At 39.0% G+C, this 24,228-nt stretch overlaps 1 protein-coding gene across 4 annotated transcripts in view; it reads right to left on the reverse strand.

The window, feature by feature from the left end:
- Positions 1-24,228, reverse strand: part of nlgn2a (neuroligin 2a) — a 245,369-nt gene that overhangs the window by 69,667 nt on the left and 151,474 nt on the right. For all 4 annotated transcript variants that reach the window (XM_028038897.1, XM_028038898.1, XM_028038895.1 and 1 more), the window contains one exon: positions 8,858-9,007. In XM_028038897.1, coding sequence (XP_027894698.1) covers positions 8,858-9,007 — 150 coding nt within the window. The remainder of the gene's footprint in view (positions 1-8,857; positions 9,008-24,228) is intronic.

The raw sequence follows: 24,228 nt of genomic DNA on the forward strand, positions 1-24,228 counted from the left end.
TTTCATGATCCAGAGGAGCAAAACTACAGGAGGAAGTAGCAAAGAAACCAGGCTGGTTCAAAGGAGACGTGAGGTAAGAATAGATGATTTATACAGTTGGATTTTGATCCAGAGAGTCTAACGTATGAAAGAAAAATGGTCACTGAATGTGTTAGAGTGTGAACTTCACCTGCTCATGGGATTGCACGTGTGTGATGAAGGCCAGCCGACGTGCTAATCACCTCTCGGGGTATAGTAGAGCAGCCTGTCCTCGTTCTCAAAGTCACACGCCGTAGCACCCCACACACACACTTGCTCACACTCTTAAGACACCGCAGTCCTCCTTCCACCCTCCTCACAATGAGTCAATAGGACTGTGCTCATCAATTCTGTCGAGGGTTGCTATGGAGACTGAGAACAGTGTGTGTGTCTTCGGTGGAGGCGTGTGTGTGTCGGTGTGTGTCTTAATATCTTCTCTGGTCCCGTCAGGTCACGTTTCATCCTGATTTCCCCTCGCGCGCACATTAGAGACCCCCCGCCGAAGCCATGAGCAGGCGTTTCTCACATCCACACTCCTTGAATACCGATAGGAAAAGAACAGTGTGTGGGCGTGGGGTGTGTGGGTGTGTGTGTGTGTGTGTGGTTGTGTGTCATAGTGACGTTGAGGATTCCTGAAGTCATACGTGTGCGTGTGCAGTCAGTGTTCAAAAGCCGGTTGCATTGCTGCAGTAGATCTCTGCAACATGCAGTTGAAGCGTTAGAGAGCATGCACGGCTGGCGTGTGTGTGGGGGCGTGTGTGTGTGGGGGTGGAGGGGTGCAGGGGTGTGTGTGTGTGTGCGACTGCATGATCAGAAAGCAGCTCTGCAGGTTTTATTTTTAGCATCACAGGCAAACTGAACCCCCCCTCCATCCTCTTCTCTCCTTCCCTCCCTCTCCTTTTGCTCTCTGCCCTCGTTCTTGTCTCAGCTCTCGCTCCATGCTGTGTGTATCTTGCTTCTGATCACAAGCGCTGTATGCTGAAGCTTCGGCGCTCGTCGCTAATGTCTGAATGAATGCAAGCTCTCACTTTCATCTCCCACATCAGAAGTGGCGGCATGTATAAAACCTTGCAGGGGTGGAGGTGACGTCTGAACTGTAAGCTTCCCTGTCGCTACGGCAGCCAAGGCAAGGTCAAGTGCTCAGTGGCTTGCTAAAGCTTTTCATTACATATTTAAATCCACCAAATTCCCCACAGAGACCGCCTGCTGCTCTCTGCCTCCTCCCTCCAAACTCGCCTTTTCTCTGTATTTTTATAAATTCGCATATGGACAGAATGAAGCGGGTCTCGCCGTCTGAGTGTCGCTGTGATGGGTAACATTTGCGTAATGCCAGCAGGGCTGCAGATGCAGCTGTTTGTGAGGATGCCAGCAGAAACAGGCAGGCGGGCAAAATACCACCTCCCTCAGTAAGCCAGATGGAAATCAAGACTCGGGTTTAGATTCACGCAAACTCAATTACCGCCATGCGCCTTGGGTCTATTGGATTGCCTTAAATTTTCAAATGCATGCTTCATCAAATACACACACAGACCAAGAGTGGAGAAATTACACTTTTAATGAACATCTACCTCAATACGACTCAAACATTATGTTCATTTTCAGTTTTATTCTTCTGCTAGAGCAGAAAATGAGAAATAAAAAGTCGGGTTAAAATTTATTTGGTTTGCTAAATAAAAAGGAAGAGAAGAAAAATGTGACTTCTCACACTTTGAGAGCAAAATAATTGCTAAAATAAATCATAGAAGTCATCATATAAGACTGCAAAAAAAGAAAACATTAATCACCAGCCTCGCCTGCTGTTAGTGGTGTTCCCCAAGGCTTATTACTAGGCCCCCTTTTGTTTATTGTCTTTTTCTACATATATTTGTCACACCTTTAGGATTCCCCTTTTTTTAGATTATTTTATTTATAATTTCATAAATAATAACATAGAAACAGAACAAACAAACAACAAGTCAACAATAATTACGACAAAAAAGTACTTCCCACTAAAAAAAATAAAATAAAAAGTTAAAAAGGAGTGGGGGGGCGTCACTGCACATCGTGACAAATATGAACTGAAAAAGAAAACTGATGTTAAATATTTGAGGCAAGAGATGCATCTAGATAAAGTAGGTAAAGATTTTTTCATTAGATTATATGTATTTTTTTCAAGGGGAATGCAACTAATATGACTTTAATGCTTCAGTTGATGAAACTCAACTGTGTGAAGAAACAGAAAACAAAATCTGTTTTGGATAAATTTGTTAAATTGCTGCCATTTTATTGTCAATAAATAAGGTTATGAGTTTAGGCGTCCTTTTTGTTAGCACCTCAGATTTTGAGAATCAGAAAAACATCATCCTTACCGTTCTTATTCTCAGTAAACAAGCAGCTATAAATGTAGAAGAATATGCGCTGGTTAAATCTTTATATTCAGACAGACTTCAACAAGCAGCTGCTTGTTGCCGCGGCTCCCATCCTCCAACAACTTCCCTGCTTTCTGCGAAACGCAATATTGATTTCAAGGCTCTTGTAACTTTCAAGTCTCTCGTAATCCTCTGCATATTGTTACTGTTCCACCTGTCGAGTGGAGCCTTGTCTTTGGAAATCTCTGACATAATATAATATACTTTAATGTCCATGAAACGTACATGAAATGGAGCATTTTCTACAGCATCTAGCAAGAAAAGATGATGCAGATGTAGATTCCAAGAGCAGAAAAAGCAAAAATGAATCTTTGTGAATGCATCAAATTTATAACCCTCTCCTTTTTTACTGTCTTCTAAGCAAACCTTTTTAATATTGCTTATATTTCATTTTATATCAGTGATATCTTGTATTTATTTACATTTTCATGTTGTGTTGACTATGTTCATGAGTGCTTGTATTATCAATTTGACCTTAATCGACGTCCTTGGATGTCTAAAAATGATGAATATAAATAACATTTATTATCTTTCTTATGCTTATTCGTAATTGTGTTATTATTGTCACCACAATGACCTCTAACAGTGATTGTGAACTCTGTCTCCAGCTTGTGAAGATGAAAGATCCAGTCGGGTTTAGAGGTTTGTGAAAGCCTCCAGGCTGAGCTTGGAGGCAGAGCTGTGATGAAGCTGCATCGCCTTCAAAAAATACAATTAAACAGAAAAAAGGGGAGCTGGAGGACATGTTTGAGCAGCTGCAATCACTGATGCAACGATCACAACGTGAACAAATCAGCAGGGTAACTATTTCTACATGTATTTATTATTGATAGCTGCATAAAATTTGGCTGTATCATCTAGCAAAATGCATATGAGTGTTTATAAATCATAAACTTGAAGAGAATTTGTTATTAGATGATCGAGGGAGAAGCCAAAAGCAGATAAAATGACAAAGCCTACGGTATATCTTTATTATCTTATTGAACACCATGACAGGAACAACCGTGAATATTTAGGTAAAATATTCAAATTTAAATATTAAACTTGAATCTTCCGTATTTAAGAAGGTGATGCAGCTATTCCATTCAGATAGAAGCATTTAAAAATCCTTTATAACTTGTTTGTTGACTATACTGTGCAAACTTTGGATTCCAAATAGTTTAATTACTTTGTAAAAGTACTAAAGGTAAGACGGGAAGGGTAAAGGAGGAAGGTCTGATGATTTTTGGACGAAGATCAAGGCGGATTTTCAAGTAAGTAGGACGAGCCTGAACCCCCATTGGGAAGAGTGAAAAAAAAAGGATATTTGGAGGTGAAACTGGACGAAGAGTTGAGCAGAAATCTGTGGAATGAGAAGCTTTTATACTGAAGGGTGAAGTTGGTAGTGGGCAAGGTTTGGCTGTGGTTTCCAATTAATCCTTCCCTCTAAACTGAACGCAAATGTCAATAGAAAATCTGCAGTGAGTTTAAAGCTCTAAATTAATTAACCTTACAGACAAAGCGACTGTATTCAGTTTAAGACTGATACTCGATGGCCACGACTATTTAACACAACTTGGTTAGATTCCTGTCTGTCTCTAAACACTAAATAGTCACTATTTATTCCGTGTGAGTTTTCTCACGCCTGTATCAATAGTTCCCGCCTTGCCTTTCCAAATCAGCATGTCGGATTGCTGAGGCAAGAACGGCAAACAGCAGAAACCGTCACATGGCGTATCTGCAGAGCGGACATTGATATGCATGAGTTCGCGCAGACACACGTGCTCAAAGAAAACCAGCGTTCAACACACACAAAACGCACATTTGCAACCCCTCACACTGACTCCTCTGTCTCTGTCAAAGGAAAATGGAATCCATCACATACAGGATGCATGGGGGTGAAAGATTACTCACATTTCTCCCAATCAGAGCCAAATTGCTCTGGATGGCTCTCGTATTTGGAAGATAGAGCTGGCTCTGTCTTTGCATGCAAATAACAAAGTCGGCCTCTCAATTTGCTTTCTCCTTGACTTAAAGAACGTGTTGAAGGACTGTCACTGAGTTTGAAAATGTTAGGAATCGTTAAGGAAAGCAATTGACGCTGCACAAGCAGATCATACTGCAGAAATTTGCTCATCAAAATAAGATGCAAGCTGGAAGGTAGGACTCCTGCCTTGCAGCAAAAAGGTTGTGAGTTTGAATCTCTGCATGAAGTCTGAATGTTATGAGAAAGGCAGATAGAGGAACTGGATGTTGTTTTTAGGTTGTTTTTTATTTTTTGTTTTTTTGAAGACACAAAAAAAGCATTCAGATTCCTCTTTTTCCTTAGGATTACTACAAACATCAAACCTCATAAAGAGAATCTCTAAAATCTGCATGACTGAGTTCTGTGGAGGAAATCTGTCTTATCAACACATTTAGTGGCAATTAGCATCAGCCACAAATGGATTAAAGCATCGACAGAACCCTGAAACGAATGATGCAGTCTTCTGACTTCATGCAACAACATTTCATTCTTGTGGTTTGGGAAGTAATTTCAAAGGACCAGAAGGCATTAAAGGCATGTTGGAAGTAAAGTCTTCCAAAAGACAGCAGTCTCTTACTGAAGCCGCTGTATGTTTTGATGTAGTAACAAGTCCAGGTTTCCTTCTGCTCAGGAAGTTTCTCTACGTTGAGCAGGTCAACCAACAACTGTCATTGTTCCAAAATTCAGAAAGTAAACCAGACATATTCTTTTAATTACGACTTTACTAGTTTGGTTTCAGACCATAATTTGAGTAAGCCTTTGTTCAACATCTTGTAAACATTAAGACAAGTACAAATCACCTAGAATGTGTGATGGATAGGAGTGAAGCAGGAGCGTTTATCGAGCGCTGCACTTGTTACACTCTAATAAACGTTGACATCTTTCTTTCTTTCTTTCTTGCTTTCCTTCCTCTTCAAGGTAAGCTGCCAATTCCTCCATTTAGATTTAGATAAGTAGATTAACACAACTGTATATTGCTTAGTTTTCTCTATGCTGGATTGTTGGCTTATTAAACGCACTGCAGAAGCCTGAGCCCGACCACCAAGCAAGTCATTTTGGCCCGACTCGGTCCGAATGTCAGGTTGGTCTAAACTCTACTGAAAGTCAGCAGTGCTGAAACTGCAACATCCGAGGTTTTAAACAGTAAAATGTGATAAACGTTCCCAACGATCTGCACCTGTTAACATAAACGAGCAAAATGTGAATGTTATCAACGTTGGAAACCGACAAAATTGTGTTTAAAGGAAGGATGTCAGCTCTCAAACTAAATAAACTGAAACACTTCGTCACATCTAACTGTGTTTATGTTCCAATGTTCATTTGAAAACGTTCATTTCCAGTCAGCCCCATTCTACAATCACAGCCAAAACTTTGGAAGATTTCGCAGAAAAGAAAATCTTTTGCATAAAATCAACAACAGTATCAAACAAAAACCTTCGGATCGCTCAAAAACAGACAAAATGATTTATAACGGATAATAATAAAAGTGTGTCAGCAGGTTCTGCTTGGCCTCGTCTGTCTGAAGACGCTTCTAAAAGAAATCTCAGTTTGAACAACCAGAGCAAACACAAACACTGTAAAACATTTCAAAGTGGTTTAACTGGAAAATGAAGGTCCACCTGCTGCCTTGAAAATGCAACGTAAGTCGACAAGAAAATTGTTTTGGTTTTAACAGACTGCAAACATGAAGTTGATTTAACAACAAGAGACAAGTCATCTAAACATTGTTTTTTAAGTTTATTAATCTGGAATTGAGTTTTGACTTAATGCTGCAATTTAAACCAAATAATTATTTCACAATTTGCAAGAAAAAAATTTGCCCTCACCTCAATAAAGAGCCACAATTCGCTATTATTTTACTCACAATGCTAAAATAACAAACTATTTTACTTTTGAATAATTTAAATTCTTGTTTCAAATTGTATGAAGAAAATTTCTGATCTAACAATGAATTTTATTAAGCATCACAACAAATTCTGCTCAGAAGCATTTAGTGTGAACAGGACGTTAAAATAAACATTTGGTTTAATAAAAACACAAGCATGAGACCAACGTAACACACTTCCATCCCAGGATTCAAAAACATGACGCTTTTTTAAGTGCTAACCTGAAAACTCCAGTTCATTCAACTCTTGGAGGTTTGACAAAATTAATAAAAAGTTAACACAACTTACTACTTTAAGTTTGTCTTTCGCAAACTCACACATTTAGGTTCAAAATCTAAAACTTGCTAAATTTATTTCACTTAAAGAGTAGAAGATAGTAGGCACAACTAAATGTGAGTCAAATGTTTTACAGTGAATAGGACTTAGAAACGGGTCGATACTCTGACGCTGTCACCATCTCAACATCTGCACTCCTGCGCTCTGGATCCCAGCTAATAATCACATTACACATGGCATTTTCCTTAAAAAAAAGCTTTGAATTTAATAATGAAGGACTGCAAACCAAACACTTTGGATAATTACATGCAAATGAAAATGTGTCACCACTATAAAAGCAGGGTAAGTGCTGCAAAAACAATGTAATGTTCTTTAAGAGCAGCACCAAACAAATCTGAGACTGGCAGCTTCTTTCTTCTCCCCTCTCTGTTTTTTCTGGAAACAGCTTCCAGGAGCCCACTCTCTTTACAGTTAATGAAATATCTAATGCACTTAGTTTCTTTTGCGTCGCACCTGCCTCCTCAGAGGCATGTTCCTCCTCTCGCAGCTAAATTACTTGATCTCAATGGAGCGAGACAGACTGCGGTGAGCAACAAACGGGCGGGGAAGACGAGTACTTCCAGCGCAGAGATGACGAGCTCATGGAGGAGCTGCTAGACAAAACCTTCTCGCCTTTTGAATACGGCCGATCTGAGATTGAGCAGAGCCGGCTGGTTGTTGTTTGCAACGTTTGGCCCGTAAAGCCTCCCTCAACACACGTCCCCAATCCATCAGTTTCCCTCTCTCTACGTCAAGAACAACAAAACCGAGACCTAAACGACTCTCCGGGGGTATTCCCTGCTTTCTTTTTAACATCCTGGCTCTTTTTAGAGAGACATTTACAGCTATTTAGGGACTGGTGATGTTAAAATTATTTATAAGATGTATTTCTGTGTCTGATTCACATCCCGTTGACCTGCTTTACATTCCAGCTCATGAAGCAATTTCTGTGACCAGCACCATGAAGCAGATAATGCAGCTGCTTCATAGATATCAAAATTAAAGCCACTTCATAGAAGATAGCAGCGGAGGCCAGAGTGTATTTAAGGTCAGAAATATTTGCCCTTACAGCGCATGGTCGCATTAAACAAATGTCAGCTAGTGAACCTTATCGAATTAAAGCTGAAAGGTCATAACATGAGACTACCACTAAAGGTTAAATATTTAGTGAGTTAGAACTGTACCAGCAGCAACATTGTTACCGACAGAAGAAAACGCTTGCATTACAAGTGACTGAGTTTTGACTTGTGTATCTAAAATTCAAAACCAAGCAACACTTTTGTCCTTCCTTATTCCCAGACTAATATATATATATATATATATATATATATGATTATAATAATTAGAATTATGTGTTTTCCAGGCACATAGTACCATTTTATAGCATAATCAAGTGACTATGTTAACCTCAGTTGTTATAAAAACTGAGGTTTTACTTCTTAATTTAATGCCCTGAAATTGGGTCTCTGTCTCTTTAAAAGCTCCTGCTCTCTCTGAAACTCCGCCTTCAGGAAGTCGTCACAACATGGCTCCTCTATTGACCCAATAACAAAGTTTTTACCAGCATTTCACTGAGAAGTAGCTCCTATGATGAGCTCAGCAGAAGCTCAGTTTCACCAGGTGTTTGCTAATTGCTGCTGGCTAGTCTGATGGAGCCGAGTGGGGGAGTCACTGAGGAGTGCTGCTTTTTGCATGGCTGTGATGGAGATTAAATGATTTCTCAAAGCTGCATTAAAGAATCACGGCAACAATACAGGTTTGTTTTTGATATAACATTAAAACATGTCAATTTTCCATAACACTGCCCTTTTAAAAGGTCCTAATCAAAGGTTCTGAAAGACTTTTGGAAGTGTTTTAAAAGGTAATTAGAAATGTGGGAGGAATCCCATTCTTTTGAAAAGAAAGAGTTGAAGTAAATCTTCAACAAACGTCTTTAATTACACAATCAGAGCCTTTAGAAAGAAATATTCAGCTGCTGATAGAATGAGCAGTTATGATCAATGTCTGCACTGGCTGTCATTAAACTGATGCATTTTTATTAAAGTCATCCATCATCAGCGTAATCAATGCAGATGAAAGATGCTTGGTCTGCTGTGAGAAACCGTCTGCTGTGTTCTCATACATAACTGATGAGCAAACAGGGGGCGAATAAGCGAACGAACGCGTTGATGTGTGTGGATTGTTATGAACGGGAACGCCCGGAGGGGGTTTGACGGATCACTCACCGAGCACGCCCAGTCGGTAGTTCATGGTCACCACGATCACGTTGCCGTAGGCGGCGAGGACGCTGGCGTCAAACATGTTCCCGGTGCCCTCCATGTACGAGCCGCCGTGAATGAACAGCATGACGGGCTTCTTCCTGCGATCGCGGATATCTGCACACACAAAACACACCAAGGGTAAGGAGTGGAGCGCCTGAAGAAGTCAATAAATGTGTTTATACTTCCTGTTTGATCAAACATGTTGGGCTGTAATAAATTAACAGCAAATCGTTCAGGTGAACGAACAAATGAATCTTTCCTCCTACTGGATGTCAGTGCTAGAAAATGGATCTTTAATGTACTTGGAGCACCTTTTAATGTCACAACGCCTGCAGAAAAACATTTGCTGAAAAGTCTTGACTGACAGTAATGAAAGAGAAATGTTGTCAACAAGCCCACGGGGAGAACTAAGTACACCCTAAAGATGGGAAAGAAGTTAAAACGAAAAGAAGCAACCAGCTGTTGCTAATGAAAATTATCAGCAGGTTAGAAAAGCTCTAGGAAAACAAAAGGTTTATGAGTTTTCTACACAGAAGTGTGGTTAAAGTTTAACTAGTTTATCTTAACGATTAATTAATAGGCTTTCAATTTGTTTAAAATGTTATGGGCAGACTGTCTGTCCATAACGGGGTAAAGTTTTCATATCTGAATAAGAATGACATTACCTATTACTATTATTTTGTGTCTACTGTATTAAATACCGAAAGAAAATTGTGTTTCTTTTACTAAACTAGGATATATTTATAAATGTAACAAAAGAGGAACCTTTTAGGTTTCTGAAAGAGAAAAATAAAAGATGAAAAAAGTAAAATATGTGAAGCACTTAATTCCCAATAAACAAAGAAACGTTCATACAGACGTACCGTCAGTGGTTTCTCTTGAAGGAATGTTAAAATGCCTTAACTCACATCAGGACAGCTCTCAAAATCAACCCAGCACTGTTTTTTTTTTCATCATCATTTTAGTTTTTTTCTGCTATTCCCTCCGTTTTTCTGTCACATCATCGTCGCTTTTAGCACATCAGTCATTTTTGAAGTAGAAGTTGACGCTGCTCCGCTACGCAGCTCGGCTCAAAGAGTCCTAAGACAACTTTAGTAGCTTATTAGGTGTTTATATTTTGAAACAGAATAAAGTGAATTTGGATCCTAAACTGGAATCTGCAATTTAGTGTAGCGCCGCTTCAGGGTGACCAGCGGCGCCTTCTGCTGGTCGGCGGTCAAACTGGAATACTAAAAGAAGGTCTAAACGGACATAGTTAATCGATTGGGACTAATTTTGATTTTTAAAAATCATTAAATAATTAATTGTAAGTCGATTAATTGTATGTATCCCTAATCCAGTGTAAACAGCACAGAGGCAGAACGATGTCCAGGTTGACCTTAGACTCCATCAATCTGAGAAGGATTATAAGCAGAGAAGGACAGAGTACCCAAAATTTTACTAAAGTAAAATTACTACTAAATCAACAAATTTCTACTCAAGCAAAAGTAAAAAGTAGCCATCCAAGAAATTGCTCAAGAGTAAAAAAGTATTTGGTAAAAAGTCAACTCAAGAGTATTGATCAAAATTATCAATCTTTTAATATTTAAAAACTACAAAACCAGACAAACCAAAATATAAAGTTAAGTGAAGATTTTGGTATTTTAAGGACAAAATTGACAATAGTTCAAATAAGTAACAAAATCATTAAATCTTTCAATAAGAAACTCATGAAACTTTAACAAATACTGCAGGTGTGTGTCTGTTTCTGGTGAATTTTGGCAAAACCATGTTTGTTTTTCATTCATTTGGGAAGAAAATCCAGAAATGTTACTCAAGTAAGAGTAGAAATACTTCCTAATAAAATTACTCAAGTAAAACTAAACAGTACAGCATAGTAAAAATACTCCCAAAAGTATTTTTTTCTTCTTCAACAAAGTTACTCAAGTAAAGTCATTACCCAGCTCTGGCTGTAAGAACATGTTCACGGCTGCTTCTCCACAGGATTCAGTTAACATTAAAGATTGTGTCAGCACAACAACTATGGCCTGTTGTCAGGGTTACCAGAAGAAGTGTAGTGTCTGAAAGCGCATTAAATCTTAAGGCCTCAGGTGCAAATATATCTAAGACAGAGCCTAAAGCTAAGAGTGACCAAAATGGCAAAGCATGGATGTCTAACAGCGCTTAAAGGCAGTCAAAGCTACACACTAACATCTGCAGCGAAAACCGCTGCTGCATGACTGGAGCTGTATGTTTAAAGGTAAAGACGCAGAATATGGGAGAAATGTGTATGTGCGCCTGTGTTCATGTGTTTCTTCAAAGATACTCTCTGCAATTCGACTCTTGGCTGAACTGAAACAGATGCTAACATGAGCTTGTTTCAAATAAATCATCCTTCATTCAAATAAGTCAGAGTTTTTGTTGGAATATTCTCACATAGGCTTATTTAAAGGTGAGCAAATCATCTTTAATACACGTCAAAAGTCTCTTCTTTTGTTTAAAAAAGCAAGGCAGCATGACTAAGATTCACAAAGTTGCTTCTTAATGAACACTAATTATACAAACTGTCAAGACTGGCGGCGGAAAGGTGATGATTTGGGTTTGTTCTGCAGTGAAGTCTTCTGTATGCTAACAGCTGAAGCTTGGCTTAAACTGGGCCATAGACTGGACAAAGATCCCAAACACAGAACAGAATTACTGAAATAGATCAATGCTTTGTAATGGACCAGTCAAAGTCTAGACCTCAACCTGCATGAAAAGAGTTTTGAAAAGATCTGTGAAGAAATGAATGTCTTCAAACCTCAACAAACTTCAGCAATGTTGTACCGTAAAACACTGATAAAACCAGAAACAAAATGGACTAATTAAGGCCATTTCTGATAAAATAACTGATACTATTATATATTATACAGAGCCACATAAAGACAGTTACAAAGTCGGCCTTCTATCACCTGAAGAACATTTCCAGGATTAAAGGACTAATGTCTCAGCCAGATCTAGAGAAACTCATCCATGCATTCATCTTCAGTCGTATTGATTATTGCAACAGCGTCTTCACAGGTCTGTCCAACAAATCAATCAAACAGCTGCAGCTGATCCAGAATGCTGCTGCTCGCGTTCTCACTAAAACCAGGAAGATAGAGCACATAACACCAGTTTTAAAGTCCCTCCACTGGCTCCCTGTAGCTCCAAGAATAGACTTTAAAATACTGTTGTTAGTTTATAAATCACTGAACAGCTTAGCACCACAATACATTAAAGATCTGCTGTTGTTGTATGAACCTTCCAGACCTCTCAGGTCTTCCGGTTCTGGTTCTGCTCTGCATCCCCAGAACCAGAACCAAACGAGGAGAAGCTGCATTCAGCATCTATGCACCACAAATTTGGAACAAACTTCCAGAAAACTGTAAAACAGCTGAAACACTGACTTCTTTTAAATCTCAACTGAAAACCCACCTGTTTAGAATTGTATTTGAAATGTAATCAGTTACAAATTTATTGATGTAACTTGACTTAATGATTGATTCTATAGTGCTTTGTGATTCTGTCTGTAATGATGTAAAGCACTTTGAAATGTCTTGCTGCTGAAATGTGCTATACAAATAAAATTTGATTGATTGATTGATTGATTGATTGATTGTTTGATTGATTGATTGATTGATTGATTGATTATATACAGCAATGCAAGCACGTTGCATGAGTGACTTATTCTGCCACTAGTTTTTTATTTATTTATTGAAAAACAGAAATTTAAAGAAATAAACTTCCAGATAAGATTTAAAAAATTGGTATTTTCATTTCTCCATGCCATAAAAGTCCCAGGTAGAAAATCCAAAATCCAAACGCAAACAGGATACAAAACAAAGAAGAAACATTAAAAACTTTTCCATAAAAATTCAACATTATTACTACATTTTGTAAGCAATCATGAGAGAAGTTGACACATCCAGTGTCAAATAAATGTTCCTCATTTTGCACCTCAGAGCTGGAAACTCACATGAATGCAAAGTGCAACTCGCCCTCAGCTGCAGAAACAGACGTGTCAAACTTTTCACAGCTCTGTTTCCCTGTAAGGAATCTTCAGAGGACACTTTTTTTTTTTGACACTATCAGTTTTACACCAGCACTGCTCGTTAGTGGTTCTAGCTTTGGGGTAAAACATGAAGAGATATTATAAATGTCTCACATATAAATGTCAGGTCAAATCCTGGAAGACCAGAATTAAGAGGAATGATTGATTATCTTCATTTAAAGTAAAGCATGTCACTTCATTAAGTATTCTCTTGATAGAAATGCCATTAATCGAGTTTTCCTCATACATTTTATTCATCTTTTTGCATAAATCTTCACCTCTAAATCCAGACAGCTACCTTGGAAAAATGGAAATGAGATCAAACTTTTCTCATGATGATACATGTAGTTAGTATGAACAAACCACATCTGGACATCTTGTACGACACCGACGGCATCCTGAATCTTCAAGACATGAATGCTTATAAACCAGCGCTATTTATTAACTTTTTTTTTTGTTATTTTTATTTGTTTAATCAATACATTCTGCCACAGCCGGCCCTTCAGGATCTTGACATGGCCCAAAATGAAAACGAGTTTGATCTAAACGAAACGCAGTTTTAAAAAAAACAACAAAAAAGCAGCAAAAATGTCCCTTTTCTTCAACTCATAATAGACATAAATCTAATCAATCCTAACATATATCCCTTGATTAGATTTATTATTATCTGGGTTTTCCCTGATTGAAGTGTAATCATTTTATTGAAGCTGAATAAATCTTAATTTTAGATACATACTGAGCCTCTTTGCCTCTGAAAATTTGAGATAAATATTCTTCAAAGTGAAGACAAAGAATCTTTTTTGCCTTAATGCGACCTGGAACTGATCTTTTTATGACGATGCCACCCAGGCCACTTGGATATCCGATACGTATCCGACCTTTTCAAATGTGACCTGCATCTGAACGGCGAGGTCACATTTATCCACCTGACCGTCACTGCTACTCGACAGACGTCACTATTCTGCGTCCTGATACACACAAGCTGGAAGAAAAACAACAACCATGGCGGACGATAATGAGGATTAAGTTGTTAAAGTGCTGGCTCTTCAAAACTTCAACTTAAAAGTCATAAAATATGCTCCACCGTTAGCATCCATGTTTAAATCCACAAACACTGACCATTTCTTCTTCTTCTTCTTTTTCATGCCGGTTGACAAAACACTGAGCACTTTCTCTATGTGTGACGTTATTGCATCCTCTACTTTGCACACTTTCAGGTTGTTTACAGTTTACACAGTCGCATGCATCTGGAAATGTGAACGACCATGCAGAAAAAAATCTTTAATAAAAATATTTGGGTCACTTCAGGCTGCAGTGCGAACGTAGAATTTGTTTATGCTGGTAAAGTTTAATAGTTTCTCAACTGTTACAATGATTTTTGGCTTCTATCATCAAAACTATGTGCAGGTAGCTTCAGACAGAACCCAGTTAGCGATGAAGGGAGTTTTCAGCCGGAGCCAACTCCTGCGGCCCTGTGTGTTTGCGTGCAGGACTGTCCCTGCTGGGCCCTCGTTGGCCTTTGAACCGTTTCTCCCAGCTGACCGCGGGACGCTCCTTCCTGCCAGGAGCCGACGGAAGCATATGGCACACGAGACTCCGAACTGTGGCACGGTGACAGCCCCGGATGGCTTCAGTTCGAGCATGTGCTAAGAGTGTGTGTGTTTGTCTGCAGGCCTGGGGGTTATGAGGGAGCAGTGGAGCAGATCAACCACATAAATAACCATTACTGCATCTGTTACCGAACGGAAGAGAGATAGAGACGCTCTGAATCCCTTTGAAACCCTCCTTTATGTGCAGGGTAGCTGCTGAAATATGGATTAAATGCTACAAAGTTATGATAAGCTCAGGTGTTAAAGATGCAAAACTCTTAAATTACTCCTGAATTGGTTATATTTAACCAGAAATGAGACCAAACTTCTAATCTTTTAAGTTATTTTGGGTTTTTTAAAGAAAATCTCACTTCATCCCTTAAATAATGAAATCTTTAAACCAGAAATTATTTAAAAGTTAGAAAAGTTTTCATAACCTTTGAACTTTACCACATTTTGTCACTTTATCACTATGTACACTGGGCTGGACGATATGGCTGGAAAACTTATCATGATGTAAATGTTTTATATAGGTCAATATTAATAATTATTGATTAGTTTTTTGTTTTGAATATCTGAAGCACTGATAAACTGGTGATGTGACATTTCCTGTTTTATCCACAGCTTTCACACCACACCGTTTTTGTTTATTTTTACGCAGTAATGAGGCCAAACCTTAAACTGCTGCTGCGCCAGTTACTCAACAAGTTGTTGCTAGGTAACCAAAGAGCGAGTTAGTAGATTCCACCAACTTTGTTTGGAAAAAAGCTTGCTAAAGAAACAGTTTAATAACCTTAAACATAGAGCGACAGAAAGGTTTAGATTATTAATGTAACATTAGTTAGTTAGTATAAATGTATCATAAACTTTATCTTTTATGGCTATATTACTGTGGTAAGACTTTAAAACTGATGTTCAAAGCTGAATCAAACTGGCTGGACATTTGGGTAAATTTAGTACTTAAAGCTGCAGAATGTAACTTTGATCAAATATATGTTTATTAATTATTATTAAAATGATCACTATGTGGTGACACTAGCCTGCCATGATAGCTAATGCTAGGGCTACTTAGCATGCCCACTGGTGACAGTGGAAAAGCAGTTTTTCTGTAACAGTAAGTTGTTTCTTCACCTATTGCACATTTAGCAGCAGGTACATCAGAATGATTGACAGTGTTAAGACCTTCCTCCTGGCTCAGATTGGTAGTTTCTGACAGGAAGTGGTGCTTTTCTTCAGATGGTCAGAGCAGCTCAGAAAGGAGGAGAAGGAGTTTGATCTTTTCACTATCTATCTCAAACCATAATGTCATGACATGGTGACTGTTTTACCAAATATGCAAAAAAAAAAGCATATTTTTGTAAAAGTTACTAACTGCAGCATTAACCAAATGGGGATTGAAGGTAAAAAAGGTGAAAAAGTCCAGGAAGTACAGCAATAATGTTTGAAAACCGGACAGAGAATCAGTGAAAACCTGGTGAACTAACTACCAAAAACCTGTCAGAAGATCACAAACCACATCCTGCTCTGCAGAAGCAACGTGGAAATACCTCAGCAGAGGTCTAAACTTTTGCACGACACTTTAAAATTAAACACAACAATCCCTCTGACGAGGAAAGAAATTTACAGGCAGCTGCAGCGGAGAGTCTCTATGGCAACTACTTCACGTTGACTCCTTCCTCCATCTCGCTCTCCCTCCCTTCGCCTCACGTGGCCGAGGTCTCATTGACTGTTGCCTTGGCAACATATTGCTCCAACGCATCTCCGGCCCTCCGATGCCCTTTGCCCACGTCGCCTACCTCCGTGTCATTTCATTAGCGAGCGACTGCCGCCGTACACACACCTGCAACACACGAGCGTCTCTGCATCCTGCGAACTGACAGGCGGCGGCGCGGCGCGGCGCGGCGGGGGACAGAAGACAGATGCGCTCGTGCCTTCTCCCACACCCGGGTGAAACATGCGCACACACACACAACACACGCACACACACACACTGAGTGGGCTGTCATGGTTGACCTGTGCACTTTGTGTCCACGGATCACTTACAGGGCGAATGGCTGGCTGTTCCACACTGACAGATAGGACTAAAGCCCTCGGGGGCTACAAGCTCCATCCTTCTTCTCCTCATTTCTTCCCTCCATCTCTTCCCGCCTCTGGCGTTGTCATGTTTCTACCTGAACCCACGTTTAGCATGTAGCGCCCGCAGTCAGGAAAACGGTCAGGTTTTCAGTCTCGTGCTTCTCTCTCTCTTTCTCTCTCTCTTTCTTTTTTTTTTTAATGAAATCCTCCCAGAGCAGATTCAAACATTAATAGTTTGAAAGCACATACTTTTTTCTAAAACTGAAACTAATCAGCTCCGCAGGGAGAACCAGAGCTGTTGTCTGCAGGCAAACATGACAGCACAACCGAAGGGACAGTTGGTAGAACGGGACTGCAGCACTTTTTCTTTTGTTTTTTTTTCATGCAAAGCTCCAGCAAATCCCAGACATTGTATGACTGATTATCAGCAGATGGTCAAAACTTCCACACAAGCATCAACGGATGCTTTGGAAGGCGCAGAGTACAGACTCTCATTCCTACTATGAAAGCTTTACTGATAATCCCTTCTACATACAAGTATAGTAGGATAAATAGTTTTTTATCATTACTTTTACCTTAGTAGCCTTTATTGTCATTAATAGAGGTCATTTTGACGACCTATATTAAGCCTAACGTTAAAATTAAACATCCTTAAACACCCGCAGACAACGTTTAATGGTGTTTGATTTTTGCGAACGTCGTCTGCTAATGTTTGCCGAAAGTTCACGGCAACGTTCAGGGGGGCGTTAGTTCAACATTTAATGTTAACAAATTTGGATTTTTAAGGTGCTGCTGTTTTTTTCCGATTCAAATTTTGCGAGTTTTGCAAACTGAGCATGCAAACAAGACTTTGATAAATCATTTCATACCAAATAAAGTGGCATTTAGCCTGGAAAAATTACAAATCTACTACAGTATAAGTATAAAAAACAAAAGAGCTGTACTGACCTGGCTTCATGAATGTGCACACCCTTAAACAAATACTTTTCATTTTATCCAGTTCCAGTTAGTTCGCAATTAAAAAATCTATGACCAACCTATCCTAGGATTTTTGCATCCATTCAATTTTTCAAGGGTTGAAACTTTACAAAGGTATCAGTAAGGAGAAGGAGGCCAACACAATCCTCAACACTGTCATTCTGCAATGAATTTAAATAACATATGGGACAACAGCGACGTTACAGGATATGTAAATATTGCAAAAATGAATCAAAAGATCAGTCTGAATATGCAAAGATGCCCAAAGTACAACTACAAGGTTGCAAGACAGAATAGTTTTCTTCAACAGAAAACATCGAGGTCTGGTTCCTAAAAAAAGAGGTAGAAAGTGTTTGATGAAACAAGCTTAATTTTTGGGTTAAGGTTTGTTTGGTACAGAAAATGCTCTGGATGTCACTAAAATAACACAGCAGCAAAGCATGGTAGTGGCAGAATCATGCTCTGGGAGTCATTATGTTACTTTAGAAAAAACTGAGGCTTTAGACAAAATGGGTAAGATTATGAGTTTACAAATCTTACCTGCATTTTCAATTTTGACGCAAAATTAATATATTTTATTTATCAGTATCTGTGAGTCAAAAAAAATATCCAAAATTAAAAAGAATGTTATGTTTAGTAGCGTTTCCAAATGTTTCCCCATTTCTACAATTTAAACCACAAAAAAGGATGTGGAACCTGACAATTCTTACAAAATGCCCACCTGAAAGCAGTGAGTAACTGGGTGGAGGGTTTCCAAAGGTGAAGAAACTTGAATAACCCAGAAAAGCTGCGGGACGAAAACAGCTCTGCTCTGTAAATACAAAAGGAAGCAATGAAAACAAAGCAAGATGGCAGAGAGGAGCCGAGGGTTGGCACCCAGAGGAGCTTAACCCGACTGCTGATCCTCTCAAGCAGAACGGAGACAAAGAGACGATTAGGCCTGAACTTGTGTTGAGTGTTTCAGTTTATTGGCCCACCCAGCGCTGCCCACTGAGGCGCCGCCCTCTCACTTCTTCACGTTTGTGAGGCGATTTGGACCTTGTTCTGCTGCTAATGGTTCTGGTGGCGCTGATTTCACTGAAACTGATGCTTAAACAGGCAGAGATATCATCTTCTAATAGGAAGGAAGGCATTCTAGGCGTTTTATTTCCAAAATTGGTTATTTATTAAGCAGCATTTTCATTTCTTACATGTCCGCCTGTCTTGGTTTTGACCCCATTTCTATTTTCATTAGTCTCCATACGCCGCTGAGGGAGGTGGAGATAATAACTGACCTTTTACATGTGCTATCCACACTGTAATAAGAGGGAAAATTTGCTCCCAGCAAACCAGGAACTGTCATCTGTGTGTAAATACACAGCGGCCTTACGTCTGAGTGCTCCAATTAACAGAAACGTTACAGAGGAGTGAGATTATTGCAGCGGTTTAACGGTGGGAATATGTTAAAGATTATTTCCAGCTAATCGTTTTTTAGCAACAAGGCGCCTACAGATGGTCCGATTCAACCCGGTCCATAACTCCTGTTCGTTTCTGAAGCAGGTTTAACGGACCGTGACATCTGCAGCTAGCAGAGCGGGAATGAGCTAGCCGAAGAAGAAGCTTCTTTCTTTCGTGCCGGAGGTGATAATAAAGAACACGTTAGTTTTGCTCTAACTTGTAAAGAAAATTAAAATAATTTATAGAACTTTTTGGAAGACCTTCTGTTGATCAGGTATCGTTCCCCACTCAACATTTTAGTAACCCAACACAGAGACTGGTGACTGTAACCAGAAAAAAAAACATTAAAAAACGTACACGGCAGGTTAATAAGTAAAAAACATTTTTGTTTGTTTAAAAAAAAACATTGTGCATCACTGTAAGAGTTATTGGTATTTTTGACTCTACATGCAGTTATTCCTCCAGCCACTAGAGGCTCTGTGTTTTAGAAAAGTTCTTCCAAAAGATGACAATCTCAAAATAAGAGAAAAATTGTGTCTATAATCTTCAGATGAAACACATGGATTCATGTTAAAAATATGAATTTAAGCAGCTTCATTTTATCACAAAAACCCAAACTCTCATTGTTTTGATTTATCAGTGTACTAATTGTTTCTCGTGACTAATTATTACAACATTCTTAAATTTAATTGAATAAAAGTAAACTAAACTGACCAAACTGAACTGAACTGCATTTACTGAACGTAATTAAATAAAATTGTATTGAATTGAAATAAACTGAACCAAAGTTAATGTAATTCAACTGAATAAAAGTGAATTGAACTCAAATGAACTGAACTAAGTTCAACAGAATTGCAATAATTGAACTGAACTAAATGAAATGAAACAGAATATTTTTTGACAGAAAAAGTCAAAAATCAAACACAAGAAAGCCAAGAACGTATCTGTTCACACAACAAAAGACACAACAAAACCAAAACTATGAGAGGAAAAAGAGAAAACCTTAAGGAGTAGAGCTTCAAAAAGAAATTAATTTGGGAAAAGCAGAGCAGAATATATAGAAAGAACAGAATTACACAGAATATTCAAAAGTTACATCCATAACTTATAATATTTTAAAGCTTAGGAGGATTTTGTTTGCCTAGATGTTTGTCCAGCTAAATTAAATTTACAGTTTTGCAAGAAACTTTTTAAGCTCAACTTACACTGTAGGTCATTTTATCAAATTTGAAACTTTATTCCACTACAAAGCTGAGCTGGACAAGAATTTGCTCTTACCCGTAATAAGGTTTTAAATTTGGAAGAGGAAAAAAAAGCACGGGTACAATTTTATCAATTTTAAAAGCGAGCAGCATTTTAGGACAGCATAAGAGCTTCTTTATTGTGAAGCAGGAGTAATTTATTGAGGCGCTCAGAATCACGACATGTGGCCGGCTTCAGGAAGACCCTAATTATTTTACTCTGTTGTACCAAGAAATGGCAGTGCAGTCAAAGTGACCCGGCCAGAAAGTGCAAAGCAAATCTTTTAAGAAAACCTCTTTCCGAGTTAGGAAATTAATTATTTAATTTATTTTTATTCAGGCATTTAGAGAAATCTCTTCTTATGCAGACACCTCAATACAATTGAGGCACTTTCTCCACTCTGTGCTTTTAGTTATATTCTCTCATTGTTAACTGTAAAACCTAATCTGATTTTGCTTTATTTCTATTCACAACTAACTAATGTTGGTTTGTGAAGCTAATAGAAATGTGTCTGTTTTGCTTTTTATGTGACGTGTAACTTTCGAGGTGTTGGTCTCTCTGTTGGCGAAGGCTTGCATTTAAAGAAGCCTTCTCGTCCCTAGAGTTTCCGTTTCCTGGCCAAACACACGTCTGAATAAAAAGATTTATCTGGAAACTGTAAATATTTATCTTTCTTGAGTCCAAACTGAAACCACAAGAGTCCGTGAAAATGTCGTCTTTTGAATATTCAGAAGAGAAACCTCAAAAGCATTTTGATTTATACATAAAAGATTTCTCGTGATGCCCCAGATCTGGTTTCGAGAAAACAGGCCACAGTTCTTCACTGTTATGAATTGATTTGTGTAGCGATGGTCAGCAGAGACAAAAAAATAATAATAAAAAATGCAACGTGAGAAGCTGAATCAGAGAAAACACAGAAACGGCGGCGCTAACAGAGGCTAACGGAGCAGCTCTCTGTCTCAGAAGAGAGGAGCCTGTTTATATGTGGGAATCAATGGGAGGTCAGGGGTCAGCTACTGTGATTCGGGGGGGGCAGACAGCCGAGCGGTGATGAATGGGAAGTGATGAGATGCACAGCAGCAGATCTGGCCACCAAAAGAGGCTGAGGCATTCATTAGAGCACACTGGATCCAGCCAAAGGCCAGACGGATCCCATATCAGCCCTCTGTGTGTGTCCATGTGCCGGAGCAATGGTCCTACTGGGAATCACTGGTTCCCACTGGGAGGCTGGGAAGTTGTTGACTTCCAGTGTGAATTGTTGGTAAGGAACCAACCAATGAGAGAAGATCAATTAATGCATGAATGAAAATGATTTCATAGCAATACAGGATTTAAAAAAAGGGAAAGTTGTGAACAGGCTTAAAGTTAAACTTAATGTATCTTAAATTAAGGCGTTAAAATGTCTGAAATTCATTTTTTTAAAATTGTAAGTCACAAAGTCTTACATTTTGTGGTAGCTGGACTACTTAATGTTGTACGTGGCTGAAATAACATATCACGATATAAGCAGTCGATATGAGTAATTATTTATTAGTTTTCTTTTTTGTTTTAAATATCTGAAATATTGCCAAACTGGAAGTGTCACCGTTCCTGTTGTATCCAGTTTTCTCTCCACGACGTTTTTTTTATTTTTGAACAGCTATGAGGCACGGTGGCAAAACCTTAAACTGCTGCTGCGCCAGTTACTCAACAGGCTGTTGCTAGGTAACCACTAGTTACTCAACAGGCTGTTGCTAGGTAACAAAAGACAGGGAGTTAGTAGATTCCATCAAGATTGCTTAGCTTCTCCTCTGCCTTTATTCACTTTTTGTTCTTTTATTTTACATTATTGCATTTTATAAATTTCCTTTCATTCAGTTTGATCCTAATAATTTGGTTTGGTTTTAATAAATGCAATAAATCAGGCAGTGCTGTTGCCTTGCAGCAAAAAGGTAAGCGGCGTGGCCTAAAGCACACAACCAACACTCACCCTTTAATCAAATACACCACGGAGCAAATAAAACAAACGTACATTAGGAAAAATCCCCAGATGGATATGTGGGGAATGTGTGCAATGGCTGCAGCTAGAGAGGTTGATGTGTTTGGTGCGACTGCCAGTGACAGAACAAATGTCAGGAGAAGGTAAAAAGCATTGAGAGAACAGAAACACACTGTTTCCTCTGTCAGCTTATGAAGCTGAGGCTGTGGGGACCAGCATGGAGCTGGGATGATACTGGCAGCTCCGCTGTTTGCCCTCCGTCTCCACCAACCCCACCGCCTGCCACAGCAAGCAAACAGCCACCTCTCAGCTCAATATGCTGCTGAAGATCACACCAACAAAGTCCACAGGCCAAACGCAAGCAAACACATCCGATACATCCCCCGGCATGTCAGTAACAATTACTGCGCAGGTAAAATGTTAGCGAGCTAATCGCTAACCTGGAAAACCTTCTGCACCACCCAAAAGACGGAAAAAAAAAAAAGTCCTTTTCGCGTGCTGGGAAAATTCTCTACATTTTGAGAAGAAACCCTCCTGAATTCCCTCCTTCCCACAAATCAAACAGCCATGTTTCTTGTTTCCCTCAGCAGATTAAGTGTGGGCGAGGAACAAAGCAGCCGAGTGAGCAGGAACGAGAAGATGAGTCGGGCAACTGGGAATCGGAGTAGCCGCTCCAGACTGGTCTGACAACAACACAGCCTTATTAGACTCAGTAGATCAGAAAACACAAGAGCTCCTCTCTAACTTTCTCCCTCTGTTCATTTATCGCTCTGCCTCCCTCCTTTATTCACTTTTCTACCTCCAGCAAACTCTCTGCTGCTCACAACCTCAAAGCCTCGTCTCTTTAATTTTCCAGAAGTCTCACATTTCCATCTCCCTCTGTTTTATTCAGCGACTTTCTCCGGGGTTTTATCTGGAATTTCTCTCTGCAATCAGCGTCTTCCTCTCCCCTCCTCTGACCTCTGCTCTCTCTTCATCCTCAGCGTTTGTGGCCTGAGCAGGAACCCTGACTCAGGCTGACCTTTTTTGTGTTTTCCTCGATTTTAGAAAGTGGATCAATTCCACAAATTGAGCGAACGGGGAGGAGACAAAAAACCCGCAGATGGCTCCCTCTGTTCTGCAAAATGCCACAGTGACAAAGGCGACACAAAAACCATCCATTGTCCTCTATTTTTCCAGAGACTCGACTCGTAGCAGCTCTCTCCGTTTTATTCCATTTTCTTTTTCAGCAGAAAGCCATTTGAACTTGCGCTGACCCACTGTATCCTCTTTCTTCTTTTTCGCCTCTTTCCATTAACTTCTGCATTTTTTATGGTTGACTTGCAACAAAGCACATAAATGTAGATGAAAATACAAACTTTTGCTCTGAATTCAGCCCTCAAAAGTCAAACTGTGTCTAGATGTCATATTTCAGCTTTTGTTACCAAATTGGCAACAAAGCAATCAAATATCAACTTTGTCCAAGTCATTTTTCATGTCAGATTTTCCCAACGTTCCCAAATTTCCAGAAGAGAGGCTCATTTTTATCCTGTTCAAAAGATAAATACAGCAACGATTCTTCAGCGATGGATGGATGGGACTTTTCAGCAACGGGATAGAATATTAAATCTAGAAGTAAATTTTTTCAACACAATATATGTTTTATACCTGCCTGCATCTGCAAAATCAAAAATCAAATTTCAACTTCATAATTTTTGACTTTCTGAGTTCAAGAATAAACACAACAAAATAAATTTTCCTTTCTAAAGCCTTTTTCATTTAAGTGGGTAAAAGTAGAGACATTCTTGTTGCATTCAGACAAAAATTATATTTAAGTTGGAAATATACATTTGAAGCCAAATGTTTATATACACCATATAAAAAAACACAACTGTGACATATTAAATGAGTTTACTTTTTCTGTTTTGGGTGACTTAAGATTACAATAACTTGAGGATTTTGCTAAATAACAAAATAATCCACAGACATGGCCTGAAAAGCCACG

The sequence above is a fragment of the Xiphophorus couchianus genome, chromosome 14 (genome assembly GCF_001444195.1).
Source record: "Xiphophorus couchianus chromosome 14, X_couchianus-1.0, whole genome shotgun sequence".
Classification (NCBI taxonomy): Eukaryota; Metazoa; Chordata; class Actinopteri; order Cyprinodontiformes; family Poeciliidae; genus Xiphophorus; species Xiphophorus couchianus.